Here is an 18,428-nt window from a genome sequence, read left to right as displayed (position 1 = left end):
GTATATAAAAAAGAAATTAATTTTTACCTTGGTTAAGCTATTTGTCTATTTTTTTAATAAATATATGATCACGGTACTACAGTAAGTCATTTTTGATGTAAGCATTTGAGTAAATTAGCTTTTTATTGTTTAAAAACTAAAAGACTAATGAGATGATGGAAGTTTTCTTGAGACTACGCAGTTACCTAGGTTTCACCTTGCCTCCAAAATTGATCAAAACAATAAGCTACTCTACTTCCTCATTTTCCAAATGATTCCTCAATTTGGAATAAAGCAGTCTAAGAGAAAAGAACTCTCCCTATCTGTGGGAAGAAATTTTAAGCTGCATTATTACTCCATTAATCTCTGGTGAAACTTTAAAAAAAATGTAAACTATATCATCACTCCATTAATCTCAGGCAAATCTGCATGCTCCAGTGATTTCTACCTTCATGCTCGCTCTATATTATATGGTCCGCACCGTTAATTTTTAAAAGGCTCAGAAAAGAAAGAGACCAATAGTGCCTGGAATGGCTAGGAAGAGCTTCACAGAAGCCCTACAAGGATTTAGACAGAAGAAAGAAGAGCACACAATACAATGCAATGGTTAAGGGCAACCAGGCTCTGAAATCAGTTACAGCTCCATCACTTGCTGGTTGTGTGACATTGGTTAAATTAGTTAAAATTCTTGCCTCAGTTTTTTTATCTGAAAAATGGGAACAGTACTACCTCATCAGGACCTTAATGAGAAAATGCGTGTAGCTGGCAAGCAGTTACAGTGTCAGGCATCTCATAAGCACTTTCAGAAACAGCAAAGCTCTAACAATGTATATAACATGTAAAGATCTGACTTGAAATACAGAGTCCTATTAGTGAATGACTGGAATTTTTAAATAGGAAAACAAAAAAGGCTTTTTAGAGATTAAATGCTTTTAAAAAAATAAGAAAAGTCACAGAATACATACACCCATATGTATGAAAAGATGCTCATAACCTCATTAGAAATGAACAAACTGAAAAATCAAAATACTGAGATATTTCTTAGAGTGGAAAAACTTTAACTGATAAATTTCACTATAGGCAAGGATAGAAGAAATGCACATTTATGTACTGCCCACAGGAATGTAAACTAACATCTTTTTTTAAAATGTAGTTGTAACTATCAAAACTTAATGCATAACTATACTATTACAGAAGAAAAAATTGAACCAATGTTTCTCACAGCTTTTGCTTAAACAACAGTTCATCCATCCTATGATGCAGAATACCAACTGTTTTAAAAACACAGAAAAAAATGAGGAAAAATCTTAAATTTGCTGACTTTAAAATATCTTCAATGTTAAGCAGAAAAGGCATGTTACAGGAAAAGCTGGAGGATTATCCCCCCCTGACTTTTAAACTACAAATATGCCCTTCATAAACAGAATGCATAAACAGGTATAAGAGTGAATTAGAACTGATGGAACATGATATTAAGCTAAAAAAGCAAGTTACAGAAGAATACAGTATATTTCATTTACAAAAAGCTCAAAAGTGTACAAAACTACATATATGTATGTGCATACATACACACACACACACATCCTAAGCATACATAATTAAAACTTTTTTAAAACTACAGAAAGATACACATACAATTCAGGATAACAGTTACCTCTGAAGGAAGAAGAAAAAATGGGAAGGAAAAGACACCACAGGACTTCGCAGACAAAAAGTGTTCTTTTTCTAACTCTGGGTAGTAGGTATGTGGGTGTCCACTGTACCATGATTCTCTCTACCTTATATGTGATTTGTACATGCTACTTTTATCTACCCCGTATGTAATAAAAACAGTTTGAAATTGCATATGTATACAGGCACACAAACATATGCAAAAGGAAAAAGTCTGTAACGATCAAAATTAAACTACCAGTAGTCACCTCCCCATGGGGGTGGGGGAACCTTTTTGTTTTACTGTTTTATAGTACTGTCTGAATTTGAAACTACACAATTTTTAAATTTATAAAATAAATTAAGACTTTTCCCTTAAAAGTATAAAATAATTACAAAAACTGTAACCACACGGAAAATGTGTGAGTGCGTTCAGCTGAATGAAAAACCATATTTATACTGTGATTACCTCTATGTACACAAAAAGGGAACATTAACAAGAATGGAAGAGCTGGGGTAAATCTGATCTAATGGACTGGCTTTCATTTTTTATAGTTTTAATTTCTTGGAAATTTCATTTCGTGGAAGTATTTCACTGGTACTACCTCACTCGGAGAGAAATTAAAGAAAGATGACAACTGCAAGAAAGCCACCTCTCCTCCCTCAGGGTAGCCAAGTGAAAAATCTACCCACATGGGAAGGCTGAATGAATGACAACCAACTGACAACGGAGAGCACACGCTGCGCCAGTAAGTGCGCTCAAAACAACGGGAGAGGATCCCGCCACACCAAGGAGATTACATCACAGAGCTCTGAAGTGCCGGCATACGTGTTAGCGCTCTCCCCGAGCACTAGCACTGCCAGGTACAAGTGCAGCAGGACCTTGGGCAGAGGGAAGGCTCCGGAGCCCAGGGAGCCCAGGAATGGGGCTGAAGAGGGAAAGGGGTACGGAGGGACTGGCAGAGAGATGGAGAAGGGAAATGTTCCCCATATGAGGTAAAAATAGGCCATGGCATTACAATCATACTCTCAATACCTACAAAAATACTGTACACTCCGAAAGCTAAGTGCTGAAGGAACAAAGAATAGAATGGTAGGAGTAAAACTCTAAAGGAATTCAAAGTTAGAATGAAGAAGAGGCACCAAAGATACACAGTTTTGAGTCTTTACAAAAATATCCTCTCTATTCTTTCCACTTTCCCAACTCCTACAAGTTGGCAATTTCCACAAAGCCAAGAAAAAAAACAGGGTTAAAAGTCCATTTCCTCCACCTACCGAAAATATCACCAATATGAAATATAAACAAAACCTTTAAATAAAAAACTCAAGGGGCGCCTGGGTGGCTCAGTCGGTTAAGCGTCCGACTTCAGCTCAGGTCGTGATCTCACAGTTCGTGGGTTTGAGCCCCGCATTGGGCTCCAAGCTGATAGTGCAGAGCCTGGAGTCTCTCTCTCTCTCTCTCTCTCTCTCTCTCTCTGCCCCTCCCCTACTCACACTGTTTTGTTTTGTTCTCCTCTCTCTCTCAAATAGTAAATAAATGTAAAAAAAAAAAAAAAAAAAAAACTCAATGAAAACATCTCAAACAGATTTGCAGAGAAAATATGTAATCTGCTTCCTGAGTTTACCACTATCAAAAACAGAGGCTCTATGTAACAAACGCTATGTAATAGCCAATTGCTGTTAGGGTGCCTGCACCTCTATTTTCCTTCTTCCCATCAGGGTTTTTCCATGTCCATTCCGATCATCAAAATTTCATGAGCTCTTCCTCTACCAAAATATTAACCCCACTTCCAACCACCACCATCACCACCTACACCTCTCCAAAGGCCCTTTACCAACCACCCATCAGCCTTGACTTCTCCCTTCTTCCCTACTTTTTTCCTCCACCTCTCCTTTCTCTTATAAATCTCATTCTCAATTTAAGAAAGAAATCTTATAGGGGCGCCTGGGTGGCTCAGTCGGTTAAGCGTCCGACTTCAGCTCAGGTCACGATCTCGCGGTCCGTGAGTTCGAGCCCCGCGTCGGGCTCTGGGCTGATGGCTCAGAGCCTGGAGCCTGCTTCCGATTCTGTGTCTCCCTCTCTCTCTGCCCCTCCCCCGTTCATGCTCTGTCTCTCTCTGTCTCGAAAATAAATAAACGTTAAAAAAAATTAAAAAAAAAAAAGAAATCTTAGTCTCGCTGCCTCAAATCTTTTCTGGAAACAGCTTATAATGTTTGTTTCTACCCTCTTTTCACAACCCCGGCCTTTTTTTGCCCTGAGCTCTGTCCATAATTAATTATAAAACTTTTGAGTTCTGTAGGACTTAACAGCAAGAACCCAGGCTCAGTGAATACTTTCATATACACATCCATGATCAAAGCATAAGTCTTCTGCTAACAACTAGAACATGGATGCTGCCAACTCTCCCTCTTTCTTTTACATATACAAGAATTGCAAATGCCATAAAACCAAGAACACATCTGTTTGTCATTTGGTTCCTCTCCCAGGACATATGTAATTGGTCACCAAGTACTATCAATTGTACCTCCAAAATATTACTTGATTCCATTTCTTTCTCTCCATTCCTACTAGCCCTGTATGATTTCTCATATCTAGCCTACTCTAAGAGCATTCCCTCTGCCTTTGATTTCTCCCTATTACAATCTACACTCCAAGAGTCCACATGAGTTTTCTATCTGAAACATAAATCTGATCATGTCATGAACCCCCTTAAAATCCTTCAGGTGTTCCCTAGGTGCATACAGAATAACCTTCCAGCTTCTTGACGTCATCCAATCTGACATCAAATATCACCTTTCAGTCCTGTCACCCATCTATAAAAGACTAGGCATTAGATAAAAAATAAGTATATTTAATGAAAGAATAATTTACAAGAAAGCCCAGAAATGTTGTATGACTTATTATTTATGTAATTGACAAACTTATTCATCTTAACCATATAATATTAGTACTGAGCTCAAACTTTTACAAAATAAAGGTCTTTTCTTTTTTAATCACTGCTCTTTTTAAAATTTTTTTAATATTTATTTATTTTTGAGAGAGATAGAGTGCGAGCAGGGGATGGGCAGAGAGAGGAGACACAGAAGCCGAAGCAGGATCCAGGCTCTGAGCTGTCAGCACAGAGCCTGACGTGGGGCTCTAACTCAGGAACCACAAGATCAATGACCTGAGCCGAAGTCGGACGCTTAACCAACTGAGACACCCAGGCGCCCCAAATAGTTAAAGGTCTATCCCTATAATTTATTAAAACTGGGTTGAGTAGTTTAACACATTTCTATTTTCAATTCCAATATTAAAATGTAAGGTGGATCACAAGGAATCTAAATCAATAGTAATTTTCTAAAATAAGTGTTAACATTTATTACCAAATTTCTCACAGTTTTCTTCTGGAAAGTGTTAAATTCAGCTTTTTGGGTTAAAAAGTGCATCACACCTACCGTATGAGAAAGCCTGGCAACAAAAATCAAAGCTCCTTTAGAAGGTAAGTGTCTACCTTTGTGAGTTTCGTTCATTTTCCACCTAGAATATTTCTTGAGATTACCAAATAAACTACCAAAATAAGCTATTTATCCTAACAGATTCATTAGAAAACTTTCCTAAAAACAATATTTCTTTTTCAAATCAAATTCATAAAATTTACTAAAGAAGTCAGTTTATTAGCTTACACATATCAAAGTATGAGTTCTCATGAGAACCATTCCACTGTTTAATTAAATGTTACAGGATCTTGCAGACAGATTCAAGAATAGCACCATCTGTCTGGGTTACAAAGCTCAGTTTCACCATGGTATCACCAAACAGCAACAAAATATCATTTTCGTACATATCTCTCTCAAGTACTTTATAGACAACTAATGAGTTTAATCTATTTGGGATCAAGAGAGTTGATTCAATCCAAGCAGATGATTACACTTTGTATATAAACTAATATACTTTGAAAAAAGTTTTTAGCAAATAAAGTTTAGTTAAAAACTTACATTTCAAAAGATAAATATTTATGGCCTTCAGCAGCTGAGATGTGGATTTATGCTCTGGTGTAACTTCTAAATGTTAAACTGCTAAGGTCTTTTACAAATTTGTAAAATTAAAAAGTGTCTGTTGTTGTTGAGAATAATTATCATGGAAGTAAATTTTCCCAAAATATCTGTAACTCTGGGATTATAACACCCTATTTTGACAGGATTAATTCCTTTTTGTTGATGTGAAAAGAACTTAAAAGAGAATTATAAACTCATCCATGTTATCTGAAAACCATAAAAACAAAGCTGAGAAAATTTTCATTACATTCCTGAAACCAAAAATAGAAAACACTTGCCACTGTAACTTTTAATCTAAGAAACTAACACAGGCATGACAGTTACAGTTAAAATATCCTCTCCACCTCCCCTCCACTGAACACTATGGCAGACCACAATAAAGTGAAATCCTAAATACACATGAGTGCCATGTCCTAATCTTCACCAGTGGAAGGACTGCCGAAAGAGCATTTCTGGAATATACAATGGCTTACTAGGTAGTCTCAGATGCGTAAAGCAACAGGAAAAGGCAAAGGTAAAAACTTTGGTCTCAGAGACCAAACTTTCTGTGAAAATCTTAAAAGATTGTCTCAACAGGATACTTTTACTCATTGCAGGCCTCTCTTCAAGATCACTTCAGTTTCACTAAAAATGGACCTCAGGAAGACATCTGACATTTGCCAGACAGACAGAGGGCAAGTCTACTCAACTCTACTCCCCCTTCAGGATAATTTGCCTTGATCCCCAAAAAGCAAAAATCCCACCTCCACTTAATTTGTCCCAGTATCTAGTCTTACCAATCAATGTACCACTAAAGCCATCTTCATTGAAACTGTCTGGAAAAAAAAAAAAACAAAAACATTGAAACACTAGACTTAGAACCTGGGAGGCAAATGTACACAAGCAAGGAAGAAATTCTCAGCACACATCTACAATGTATGTATGCCAATATATCCAAAAGTAGAGTTCTTCCTAGGGTTTCTGTTCATCATCCATGAACACCACCATAAGTACTAAACTGCTGACTTGGGCAACAATTTAGAGCGAAAAGCAGAACACAGTAAATTACGCAGAAAGAAGACACTGACCGAAGAAGCATCCTTTAAAATAAGATTTTCTAGAGTGACTGACTAAACTCTAAAAGCAACTGCAAAGGAAAAGGACCAAAAAAACACTGGACAACAGCACTGGTATTTGATCCATTTCAAGGAGGCTTACTTTGAAGAGCACCTCTCGTTTGGGCAGATGTGTGTGGGTTCTGGTATGGCTAGCTCAGAATCAGTTTTATAATTTTGAAGTACACAACTTAAGAAAATAACATCTGACCCACCTAAAAATGACCAGTAAATGAAAATTTAAAAATAAAGATGGCTAACTGCAACAAGCACATCAAGTAACATGCAAAACGCTTAGCTAAAACCTTATTTTAACTTATTCAGGCTCAAACTGAATATATTTAATCTTTGGATATAAAAAGCACTCGGGGCGCCTGGGTGGCTCAGTCGGTTGAGCATCCAACTTCGGCTCAGGTCAGGATCTCGCAGTTCCTGAGTTTGAGCCCCGCTTCGGGCTCTGTGCTGACAGCTCAGAGCCTGGAGCCTGTTTCAGATTCTGTGTCTCCCTCTCTCTGCCCCTTCCCCGCTCACACTCTGTCTCTCAAAAATGAATAAACATTAAAAAAATTAAAAAATTTAAAAAAGGCACTCAAGCTACAACTGAGATTGTCCCCACTTCCTTCACACATATTCATTTCTTGTATCTGCATCTTTTATTTGAGATGTTTTACTCTTTTCCAGCGCTAACCCTACCCATCGCTGGGGTTCTTGATAACCATCTCCAGCCAGACTCCTTTCATCAATTAACAACTGTTCTTTTACCTTCCACCTTTCTTTCCGCCTCTCCACTATTGTTGCTTCCAAGTCCACAAACATATGAGGCTCTCACATTCTAAAAAATTTCCTTCAACAGGGCACCTCAGTGGCTCAGTCCGTTAAGCATTGGACTTCAGCTCAGGTCACAATCTTGCTATTCCTGAGTTCGAGCCCCGCATCAGGCTCTGTGCTGACGGCTCAGAGCCTGGAGCCTGCCTCTGATCCTGTGTCTCCCTCTCTCTCTGCCCACACCCCTCAAAAATAAACATTAAAAATTTTTTTTAAATCCACCTTTCAATCTCTTACCCTCCCCACTCCCACATCCCTGCTTATTTCACGATGAAGCTTCTTTGGCTGAAAAGTGTACCATCCATTCATTCCACAACCCACTAGAATCCAGATTCTATCCTCAACAGTCAAATGTAACAATTTCAATTGAGTACCAAGCCATCCCAACAGCAAACTTCCTCATCTTTTACTCCTTACCTCTTCCCTTCAAGGTCTACCACAATTGTCTCTGAAAATCACTATTCTCTTGATTTTTACTGCACAGAAAGCAAATTATAGTCTACTTTAAAGTACATATAATACATACATTCATGACTTAAATGACTAGGCTTCATCAGAAGTAATCCTGGGCCAAAATCTAATTTGTTTTAAATTTAAAGAGGGATGGGTTACACAGTTCAACAATTCTAGTTTGTCGATGTAAGAGAGCAATCCTAGAAAGGCTTTTAAACACGTTATTAAATGCAATACCGTTTAAGACACTTGTTTCTCCTCAATTCATTTCTCCTAAGTTTCTATACCGTCTTGGATTATCTCCCGCTTTTAGTTTCATATCCCATCTGCTCACTTCAGATTCACGTCTGTCCAGTTTCTGAAATATTTGTCACTTTAGTCATTAGCATTTTGCGTAATATAGCACTGTTTTTTTTAAAGTTCAGAACTGATTTTAGAAAACTGATTATTTTAACATCACCATTTCTTAATTCAAATTGGCCTGCCCACACTTCAAATTTTCCACCTAACAAAAATTAGATTTCAGTAAGTTTTGTAATTTTTTAAAAGGAAACCAAGAACCAAGACCATGAATTAGAAGTACTCTCTACATGCCACTTCAGCACATATTCTCGAGGACAGACTCAGAGTTGTCGCCTGAACTTCCAAAGAACGTCCTTTCCGTTCCTCTCTAGCAATACTGTCAAGATCCAGTTTAAAACTCCCCTTCTAAGTTTTTCTGGTACAAGGTCAACGGTGTTCTTCCTCTGCACTCACCACACAGCATCTTAGAAATTAAACAGTACATGTAGGTCTTCTTCCCCACATATCAGAGCATTAGCCCTTTTGCAAGCCCAAGCCAGATTTCAATCATTACTGATGTATATACATCATCAAAAAATGAATTCTGTAAGTCCCAAATTTCTGAGACATAACATAGGAGAAATTAACATTTCTAAATTCTAGTTTATTGGCTAGCCCATCCAATCAACTCCCATTCTCTTTTTCATTTCATTAGGGCTCAGAAGTCCTCATTTACCAAACTCTAGTGGTGAGTGAAGGAGAAAAGGCAAGGAAAGAAGCTAAAGGACAAAGAAATACAAAATCTTTTCCAAAGAGGAAGCAGCAACAGATCCCAAAGGAAGGGAAAATTCTTCCCATGGGTCGGGCGGGGCCATCTGCACCTCTCAACACCCTCCTCAAGCCTCTATCCGATAGCAATCCTCTCTCCAAGGCCTAGGAAAGGGTCTAGCTGCTGGGCGGTCCTCACTCCCCCTCTGCCTGGGGCCAAGAAGGGCTTTTTAGGGAGTGCCTGCTCTGACTGTCAGCACTGCACAATCAGAGGAACCGTACTCCTGACATTCTAAATAGGAACAATAAATATAAGTTCATTCCCATAAAAATGCTGCCATAAATAACACAAGTAATCAAGTACACTACAACATAAATAAGCTAACAATCATTTGCAGCAACAGAAGATTAAGTTTTTACACGGGGGGGGGGGGGGCTCAGAAATTAACTTTTTCTAATATTTTAGAATGCTTAAGAACACCTCATATGTAAAATTTTACACCTCTGGACAAAAACTTTGGACACTTATTCATATTCAACTTACTAATACAAAAACTACAGTTGAGGGTAGGGGAATTCACTCCTTCAACAAGGTCTAAACAATATTTTTAGATGTTGCTGCATTATTAAATGGAAAATAGAAATTAGCCAGTAGTTGAAAATATATACTTTGTTCAAAACATAGTAAGGGTTGTGACATGTTTGTCAGACTAAAACATGAGTTAGTCTTTAAGAAGAAAAAGATATTTATTGAGTACTATTTCTGACATTCCCTGAGACAAATCTCAAAATGTTAATAGAACTGCTATTTAAAGTTCAAAGAGCACTCTGGAGCTGCCAAGGAATTAATAGCTTAAACTACCAAGTAAGAGCCACAGTTCAATTTCTAGGCTTAGCCAGTCATAGCTGAGGGTTGGTACAGCAAAATCATTCAGCATATTAAAGACACACGACACAACTGTGAATCATATATACATGTGAAAACTTGGAACACTCAAAGACAAATTTCAAGTTTTTATTCTCAATAGTGGCTTATTTATGAGGAAAGACACAAGAACAATTTAATCTTCTGCTCCCCCAAAACAAGGACAAATACAACATAACTGCCATACCTAAAACAACTAATTTTGCCATTCCAATTTCCTAGGCTACTCTCTGACTTGTTATTTGTTATAAGTCTCTTCCTATTAAAGGACATTATCTACTCTTTCCTTAAAAGGTACCCAAAATGATTTTTCATACTTCCTGCCCACCATATTTCCATCAAGTTTATAGACTGAGAAACTGAGGCACATAACCATCATGCGACCAACCTGATCAGACTAATTAGTCACCAATAAAAAATGTGAATACCACTCAACTTTCCCCGATACCATCCACTGCCCATTTTACTGGACTCATCAAAGGGAATCCTAAAATGAAGGTTGAGCAAAAGCCCTCCTTTAGAGCTTAAAGAACAAAAATGAAGAAATTCTGAACAAGCCCCAAACAAAATCTCTAACAGGTTCCAAAACTGACAGGTTGCCTACCACACTCCAGAAAACTAAATGCTGACTTCCTATTCCTCTGAGGCATGAAAAGCGCACATCTCTCGATCAGATGTGGAATTCTCTTCAAAAACCATTAGAACTCATCTAAAATATTACCAAGCCACAGTACATACAGCCTAGATAACATATATTCAGAATACAGAGCTAAAAATCTAAGTTCAAAGAAAAAATAACATACTTAGGATCAGGACCTAAATGAGCAATGAGAACTCTCTTAGGAATAAAAGAGAGTAATGTCCATTAATTCATTCATTTAACGAATAAAGAGCGCCCAACTATAAAGAGAATGCCAGCATGACTTAGACAGGGTCACTGCCCTACAACACCTCAGGTGCGTATCAGAGATGCATAGAAGAAGGTTCATATAAGGAGCAAGAGGAACTAGTTCGGCCAGTGAGAGTCAGGGAAAGCTTCACAGAGGAGGTGACATTTGACCTACTTAAAAGATGAGTAGGACTGTGCCAGGCGTGTATAGACTCACAAAAACAAACAAACAAACAAACAACTAGGAGCTGATTCCTGAGTTAGATATACACATGTTTTTCCTTACTTCTCTTTAGGACATTAAAATTCAATCATGAGAATTGCCAACAAAAATGTTTTTTCACACCAATTATACTCTTTTGAATACTTTACTTATTAGCTCTCAAATTAAACCCAGATGGATTTAATCATCTTTCCTATTTAATGAAATAATGTAGGACTCTATGAGGAAGCTCCATGTGTCTTACACAAAAATACTTCCTCAGAAACTTGTCAACTGGGGGAACTTGACTTTAGGGGAAAAAACTGTAACAGTTTTCATGTAATTTAATACCTTTTAGATGATCAACCTTTTAAATTTCCACTCAATATTTAAAAATTCTATTCACAATTCTGTATTTTATACATATTGCATATTTTACATATTTCCTCAAATTTAAATATCAAATGTCTTAAATATATCCAATTAATGCAATGACTCAGAACAAATTACAATTTAATTATTAAAGAGATCTAATGATAAATGAGAAAAGAATATTTACCTGCAAGTTTACCTAACTCTTTTTATCTTCCCCTTTCCATTTTTTAAGTCAAAGTTACAAATCAGAACTACACAAAATAAAGACATAAATGAAACTTTAATATAATCAACTCAGGAGGCTCCTTTAACAGTAATGGAATTTCGCCGTACTGGAAAAGTACAAAATGTAGAAAGCTGTCAACCAGGGCTCTGTGCTATTTCACAGTAGCAAAAATATGGTTTTAGTAAGATTCTACCACAATTCACCTAGAATTAGAAAATAAACATTCGGAAATATACATAATAAACCAGAGTACAGAGATGACAATGACCTAACATTTTCCCTTGGACACAAGTGATCTCCTAATTCTCATCTAGAAAGAAAGGGGGAGGGGGGGAGTCACCTTTCCTATTTTTTTCCAGACTAGAATCCAAATGTACTCTGAAAGACATTTTATTAGCTTAAAAAAGGAAAACAACTCTGTTCCAACAAACATAACTAAAGCATGCTAATATAAATGCAAGCAAAACAGGAGTTCCTCAAAGAACACTATGATAGCCAATTTATGGGGATAAAAATCTAATTTATACTAAATGAGTTTTACTAGTAAAGAACAAAACATTGTAGTAGAGTAAGGGAACTGTCTGAAACACCAACCGCAACATTTTAAAACTTTTTATATCAACTAAAGAAAGGATAGAAAACTATGTTGATGTACATAAGTGACTTTATACTAAATAAAAATTGGGCACGCATACATATTTCATTCATGTAAATGAGTCTGAATTTACAATTCCTCGTTTATGTTAATATTTACCAAGATTAATGGAAAATCATCTCCCCTATGTAATGAAGTGAATTCCCCCAACAGAACAAAGCTAACACCTTCAAATCTTTCAAATAAACAATGAAAGCACATACTATAAAAGGAAATTATCTGAACAGGATCAGAAAGAAGTTAAATGATTCGAGAGGGGAAAAGAGTCCTAAATTCCAAGAACACATTACAAATATTGATTCATTAATTCCAAAACTCTAAGCAAGTCCTATGAAACAAATGTGCATGCGTGCCTGTGTGCATGAGTGTTTGTGAATTTTTTTAATTATACCCCACAGCACATTCTCAGGCTACCTAATTACCTCACTTTGCAATGCATTAAATGTTACTTCTCAAAATAGGAATGTTTATAAAATAACAAAATAGAAATTGTGGTGGTCACCACCACACAACAGTTTTTAAAACAGATGAGCACACATTTTAAACAAACAACACTGATATCAATGTTGCAGAAATTCTTTTTCTCAATTTTTAATAAGTAGCTGCAATGCACATTTCAGTAATAATACCCAACATTCAACCCTATTATTAATTTTTCGCAACTTTGTGTACTCTCTCTCTCATTGGCTAGCTTCTATGAAATAAACATACTACCCACTTCCAGGGTGGGGGGGGGGAACACTTCTACTACTGAAGGAGGGACCATTATTATTCTCTTGTATCAAAAATAAGTCATTTCAGAAAAATAGTCTATCTCTGAATCAAACTTGGAGAGACAACTGTATTAACTGTTCATTAGAAAAAAAATACAGATAAGCAATCTTTTTACTATTTACATTGAGTTTCAACTCAATTTTAAATAATCTGACAAATATAACTACAGAATGTACTTATCTTTTGCAAATGGTTTTCTTAATCTCTAGCATATAGTACAAACTGGTGACAGAGTATCTTCTTTATTAATCTCAAGAGTAGAGATCTCTGAAAGTGTTTGATGAATACAATTAACTCACAATTAACGAGGCCAAATTAGCCAGTGAACAAAAGAGATGAATCCATTTTTCCATACCTAATTAATATAATCCACTACTATAACTTAATGTTAGTTAAAGGAATGCCTTGAGATTTTTTTTTTTCAAATAAATACCTAATACAATTATGGAAAAAAAATGACCAAAACACTCCAAAGAAAATGCTAAGTTATATAAGCACCTGGGATAAACTCAATAAACACTTATAGTCCTAAAGGCACCCTCAGGCCTTTATTCTCACAAAGAAGAAGAGTCCCAGCCTAACTTCCTCTCACTGAGCACTTCAAGCAGTAACACAGCAACATTACTTTGTAGCATACAAGTCTTAGGTACATTTTCTCTTTAAAATTATGAACTCATCACACGTACAAATGGCTCTTTAAAACGGTCCAGTAAACTGCTACACTATGCCTTAAATTGCTGTCTATTATGTACTTAAAAATATTTACTAGCAATTGGAGGTTAATATGGCAACTATTACCGGGTGGCAATTATTGCTATTAAAAATATATAAATACTGTTAACACCATGTGCTACTAACAACAAAATGCTGAACAGAAAACATAAATTAGCAAATTATAAATATTTTCATTAAAGAAAATAAACCATCATGAAAAAAAGATGCTTTAAGTTTAAATACTAAAATTGGCAACTGCGATGAAAAATACACTGTGTATATATATTTTGGCACTTGAGAAGATGAGAGAAATCATTCCCTTTTCCTCATTTTCTACTCCCAATCCTCCCTATTTGGTTCTAGCAAGAGATCCCAAAGTTTCTATACTTAGAACTATCTTCCCCCTCTGCAAAAAAATAAATCTCTTAAGAAAAAAGAAAGCAGGTCAACAACGGATTACCTTAAAGCTTCAAATACAAAAGTAATGGTCCTTCACAGGAATTATGTACTGATATGTATATGTGTGTTTCAACTCAGGGAGGGAGAATTTGATATCATCACCTAATTACCCCCTAGTCAGGAAGATTCTAAGCAAATAAAACAACGTGAATGTGGAACATAAACCTAAGAGTTAAATCACTGCAACTCAAAGAGTATAAACTTAAATCTAGTTAAAGAACACAAAATCACTTTCCTCCATATGATCTCAATAGAGAAACAAAACTAAAGATATATCTATATCTGGAAATTATGTCTTCCCTCAAAAGTGAGTTGACACAGCACAGGGTGCACCGTTACACTTTCCAAAAAGGCAGATTTAACACACTTAACTGAATTAAAACTGAGTGAATATGGAACAAGGGTCTCCCGAAATGTGATGGACAGCATGAGAAAACAGTTTTGAGTCACAAAGGTAACAGCAAGGCCTGCATTTAATGCAGCAGTTACAAATCTCACAATGTTAAGAATAAGAAACACACACAATGAGCCATATCACATAAACACAATGGCATTTTTCACATGTTAGGAAATGGGGGTGGGTGACAGAAAATCTGGGAAATCTGATGCCATGCGGTAGAAAATCAGAAAGCAAAACAAGAACAAAAATCTAAAGGCAGTTGATTGCACAACTTTTGCTAAGCTATAATGAATACTTCAAGGTAATAGAAAGTGGGTGGATCATTAGTGTGGTACAGAACTTTAATCTCTAGTTTATATTTCAATCCACATTAACATGAGTATCTAAGTAAATTCTCTATAAACAATACTTTCCTCTGCTCAAAAAAAGTGCAAACCAAAAAGAAAAAAAAGCATGCTATTACTAAGCACATAAGAGTTCTTGTAATACACGCTTTGTTTTAAACAAGAGATGATTTTATCTCCTTTGGAATTAACTATTCTATACAATGTACTTTAGATAATATATTTTTAATATACTAGGTTGCTACTGTGTTTAATTTTCAAGGAAAACTCTTCATGTGGAATGAGCAAAAATTTACATTATCAGCAGTTTTTTAACTGATTCTATATTTAAAAAAACATAGCACCTTATGCACCCTCCACATACAGGAGAATGTAGACAATTCTATAGACTTTAAAAAAAAAAAAAAGGCTAACCCATGCATTTCTTCAGTTCTGCATTTCAAAGTTGCCACCTAACGAGTAATTTTGCATATGTGTGTATGTGTATTTTTTTTCCTAAAACTCAATTATTCCTGGTTTTAAAAGGTTCAGGAGAGAAATACCCAAAGCACAAACCTTTAGTCAGTCATAAAACACAAAATCCTCTCCTATAAAATTGTTTGTTCCTCCAAAAGAATCTAAAGCATCTTATCTCTTTAACATTATCATCTGTACTTAAGCTTTTGGGGGGGGGGGGGAGGACATAAAAGGTATGATATATCCTAAAGGCTGGCTACACATATAATACAGTTTCATTGGTCTAAAATATCTGCTGTATATAAATTAGCCACATATACACAAGCCATTACCAGTCAGAATGATATATGGTAATTTCGGGGCTCTCTCCTCACTAATATTGGTCTACTTGGTTATTTTAATTACCTGTTAAAGTGTCAATGTGGTCTCCAGCCACCAAACAAAAACCATTTTAAATACCCCTTAATCAATATGTTTGCTAATCTATTAAAGTCTCTGAATCTGATACTAAATGATATACTCGGGGAGAGAAAAGAGGCAAAATGAATTCCATTCCCATATGTCAAAAGATCGAGGGAAAATTATCACAGTACAAAGAGGAAGAATTGCAACTTATAATTGAATTTTAAGACTAAATATCTAAATAAAAATGTTGGAAGAAAAAAACTGACCTGATCTATACTATACTATATCTATACTATACTATAATGAAAGCTATGTCATTAGATACCATGTCACTCTTTGTAGGTAAAAATCATGTGTTTTGATATTTTTTATCTGCATAAGGAAATATTTAGCAAAATAACACTTCCATTTGAAAAGTTGGCAAGAATTTGTATTTCCCCACTAGTCTCAAAGAAAAAAAAAAAAAGCATGTATGCTACCCATAATTAAATGTAACTAATTACAATTTGAACACTAAATTATTTATCCAGTGTAACTGTAAACAAGGATTAACAGGAAATAATGCTTCTATCTTCTGCAGAGGTTATAGAAAACAATTTCCAAAATGCATGCTCTCCAAATGCAGGCCCCCTAAAAAGGGTACATAACTTAAAATAAGTTGGTTTTTTTTTTTTAAGGCTAAATTAAAAAAACCGTTCAGCCAATTTTCCAATTATATTCTACGCTCGAGACATAATTGCCTTACATCTGTTTACAAATCTTTGCTCAATATTTAAACAAATTCGTAGTCTCCCGGGCACATAGCTATACATACAGTAACTCATGCACAAAGCACATATTTAAAGACCACGCACTGCAATTATTAGCCTAAACGCCAGGTTTAACAAGGTGAATGTTTTCAGAGCTAGGTAATACGACCCAATAAAAAGCAAAGATGGCATTTACCACCAAATGTCACCGCCACCGCCAGGAAAAGAGTTGCTGGAGCCCTATACATTTTTAATTTCGATGAATCTAGACGTCGTCGTCGGATGCCAGGCTTCCAGGAGAACAATTGACACCCTAACTGCTTCAAGATTAAGGCAGGCGATTTCAAATCCGAAGGAAAAGTTGTCAATTATCAGAGAGAGAGCGCGAGAGAGGCGAAGGCAGATAAAAGCGATGTTATCAAACCGCCCAGCTTGTTGCTTTTGTGTGTGTGTGTGGATTCGTTGTTAGGATAGAGAAAACAGTTTTTAAAAGACACAGGAGGAGAGAAAGAAGAAAAAGCCTTCTCCACCTTCCGTCGGCTCGGTGCAATGGCTTTACGGCTCTCCAGCGTAGTAAGCCCCGAGAGGCAGGCGGCTGTCGATGTTTACAATCGCGGGAGCTTCGGGTGCAAGAGTCCTTTACTGACACAATCGCATTCAATCAACTGTTTTCGGGCAAAATTGCAGGTGTCATTATGGAATTAAAAAAAAAAAATTCAAAAGGCAGGCGGGCGGGCGGGCAGCCGATCCGACAAGAGGGGAAAAGGCTGCTTATCGCGGGCGCGGGCAGCACAAGGCAAAGCCTTCCACATTTAGGTTAAAAAAAAAAAAAAAAAAAAAAAAAGAGGGGGAAAAGGGGAGGGGAAGGGGGGTGTGATTGCAACAGAGGGTGGGCGTTCGAAGTGCGACCCAGAATCCGCAGCTTTGAGACTTCCACATGCAAATTCCACGCCGAGCGCCGCGCTCACAAATGATTTTTAAAGAGCCAAATAAACACTGGATGGGATCCAAGGCGAGGGAGAGACGATCCAAAAGGGGGAGAATCGGCGAGAGGCGAACGGCGGGGAGAGACGAGGGAGGGGCGAAGTCCCGGCGGCGGGAGGAGAAAGTTGGTCGGCGGCGGAGGTCGGGGACCCCCCCCCCCAGCTCAGCCCCCCTCCCCGCAGCCCGGCTACTCACCAGCGAGAAGAGGTTGGAGTGACAATCCTCCAGGCTCGCCCCGTTCGCCACCCAGTTCGCTGCCGCAGTCATGATCCTCCGCGAGCCCGGCCGCCAGAGCGGGGCATGTCGGAGCGAGGCGTCCGAGGCGAGGCCGGGCCGGGCGGCGGCGCCTCGCCGGGGAGCGCGGGGCGGCCGGGCCGCCGCCGCCGCCGGGGGAGGGCGCGAGGGCCGGCGGGCGGGCGGGAGGCGCCGCGGTGACGCCGCGCCGGGGGCGGCGGGCCCGGGCCGGCGGGGGGGTCCGCGGCGGCCGCGCGGCTCCTTCCTGTTCGGGCGGCGGCGGCGGCGGCTCCCGCGGCTCCGGCGGCGGCGGGGGGCGCTGTCCGCGCGGCCCGGCGCCCTCCCCGCCTCTCAGGGCCGCCGCTGCCTCCCTGGCCGGCGCTGCGGGCCGGCCGCCGCCTCCGCCTTCCCTGTTCCTCAGCCGCCGCCGCTGCCGCCGCCTTGTTTATCTCCAGCCACCGACTCCCCCTCGGCCCCCGCCGGCGCGTGAGGGGAGGCGAGCCCCGGAGCCGCCGCCGCCGCCTCGGAGCCGCCGCCGCCGCGGAGCG

The 18,428-nt window shown here is 38.3% G+C and overlaps 1 protein-coding gene across 2 annotated transcripts in view; it reads right to left on the bottom strand.

Moving 5' to 3' along the window:
• The window catches only part of MED13L (mediator complex subunit 13L), a 304,666-nt gene extending 286,674 nt beyond the window's left edge, over positions 1 to 17,992 (bottom strand). Inside the window, exon 1 of one of the 2 annotated variants that reach the window (XM_030335708.1) lies at positions 17,842 to 17,992. In XM_030335708.1, coding sequence (XP_030191568.1) covers positions 17,842 to 17,913 — 72 coding nt within the window. In that variant the 5' untranslated portion in view covers positions 17,914 to 17,992. The remainder of the gene's footprint in view (positions 1 to 17,841) is intronic. The other variant, XM_030335707.1, reaches the window with a different exon arrangement.
• Positions 17,993 to 18,428: the final 436 nt, after the last annotated feature.

This window comes from Lynx canadensis, chromosome D3 (assembly GCF_007474595.2).
Source record: "Lynx canadensis isolate LIC74 chromosome D3, mLynCan4.pri.v2, whole genome shotgun sequence".
Lineage (NCBI taxonomy): Eukaryota > Metazoa > Chordata > Mammalia > Carnivora > Felidae > Lynx > Lynx canadensis.
Note: the sequence above shows the minus strand (reverse complement) of the source record. Positions and strands in the feature narration are given on the sequence as shown.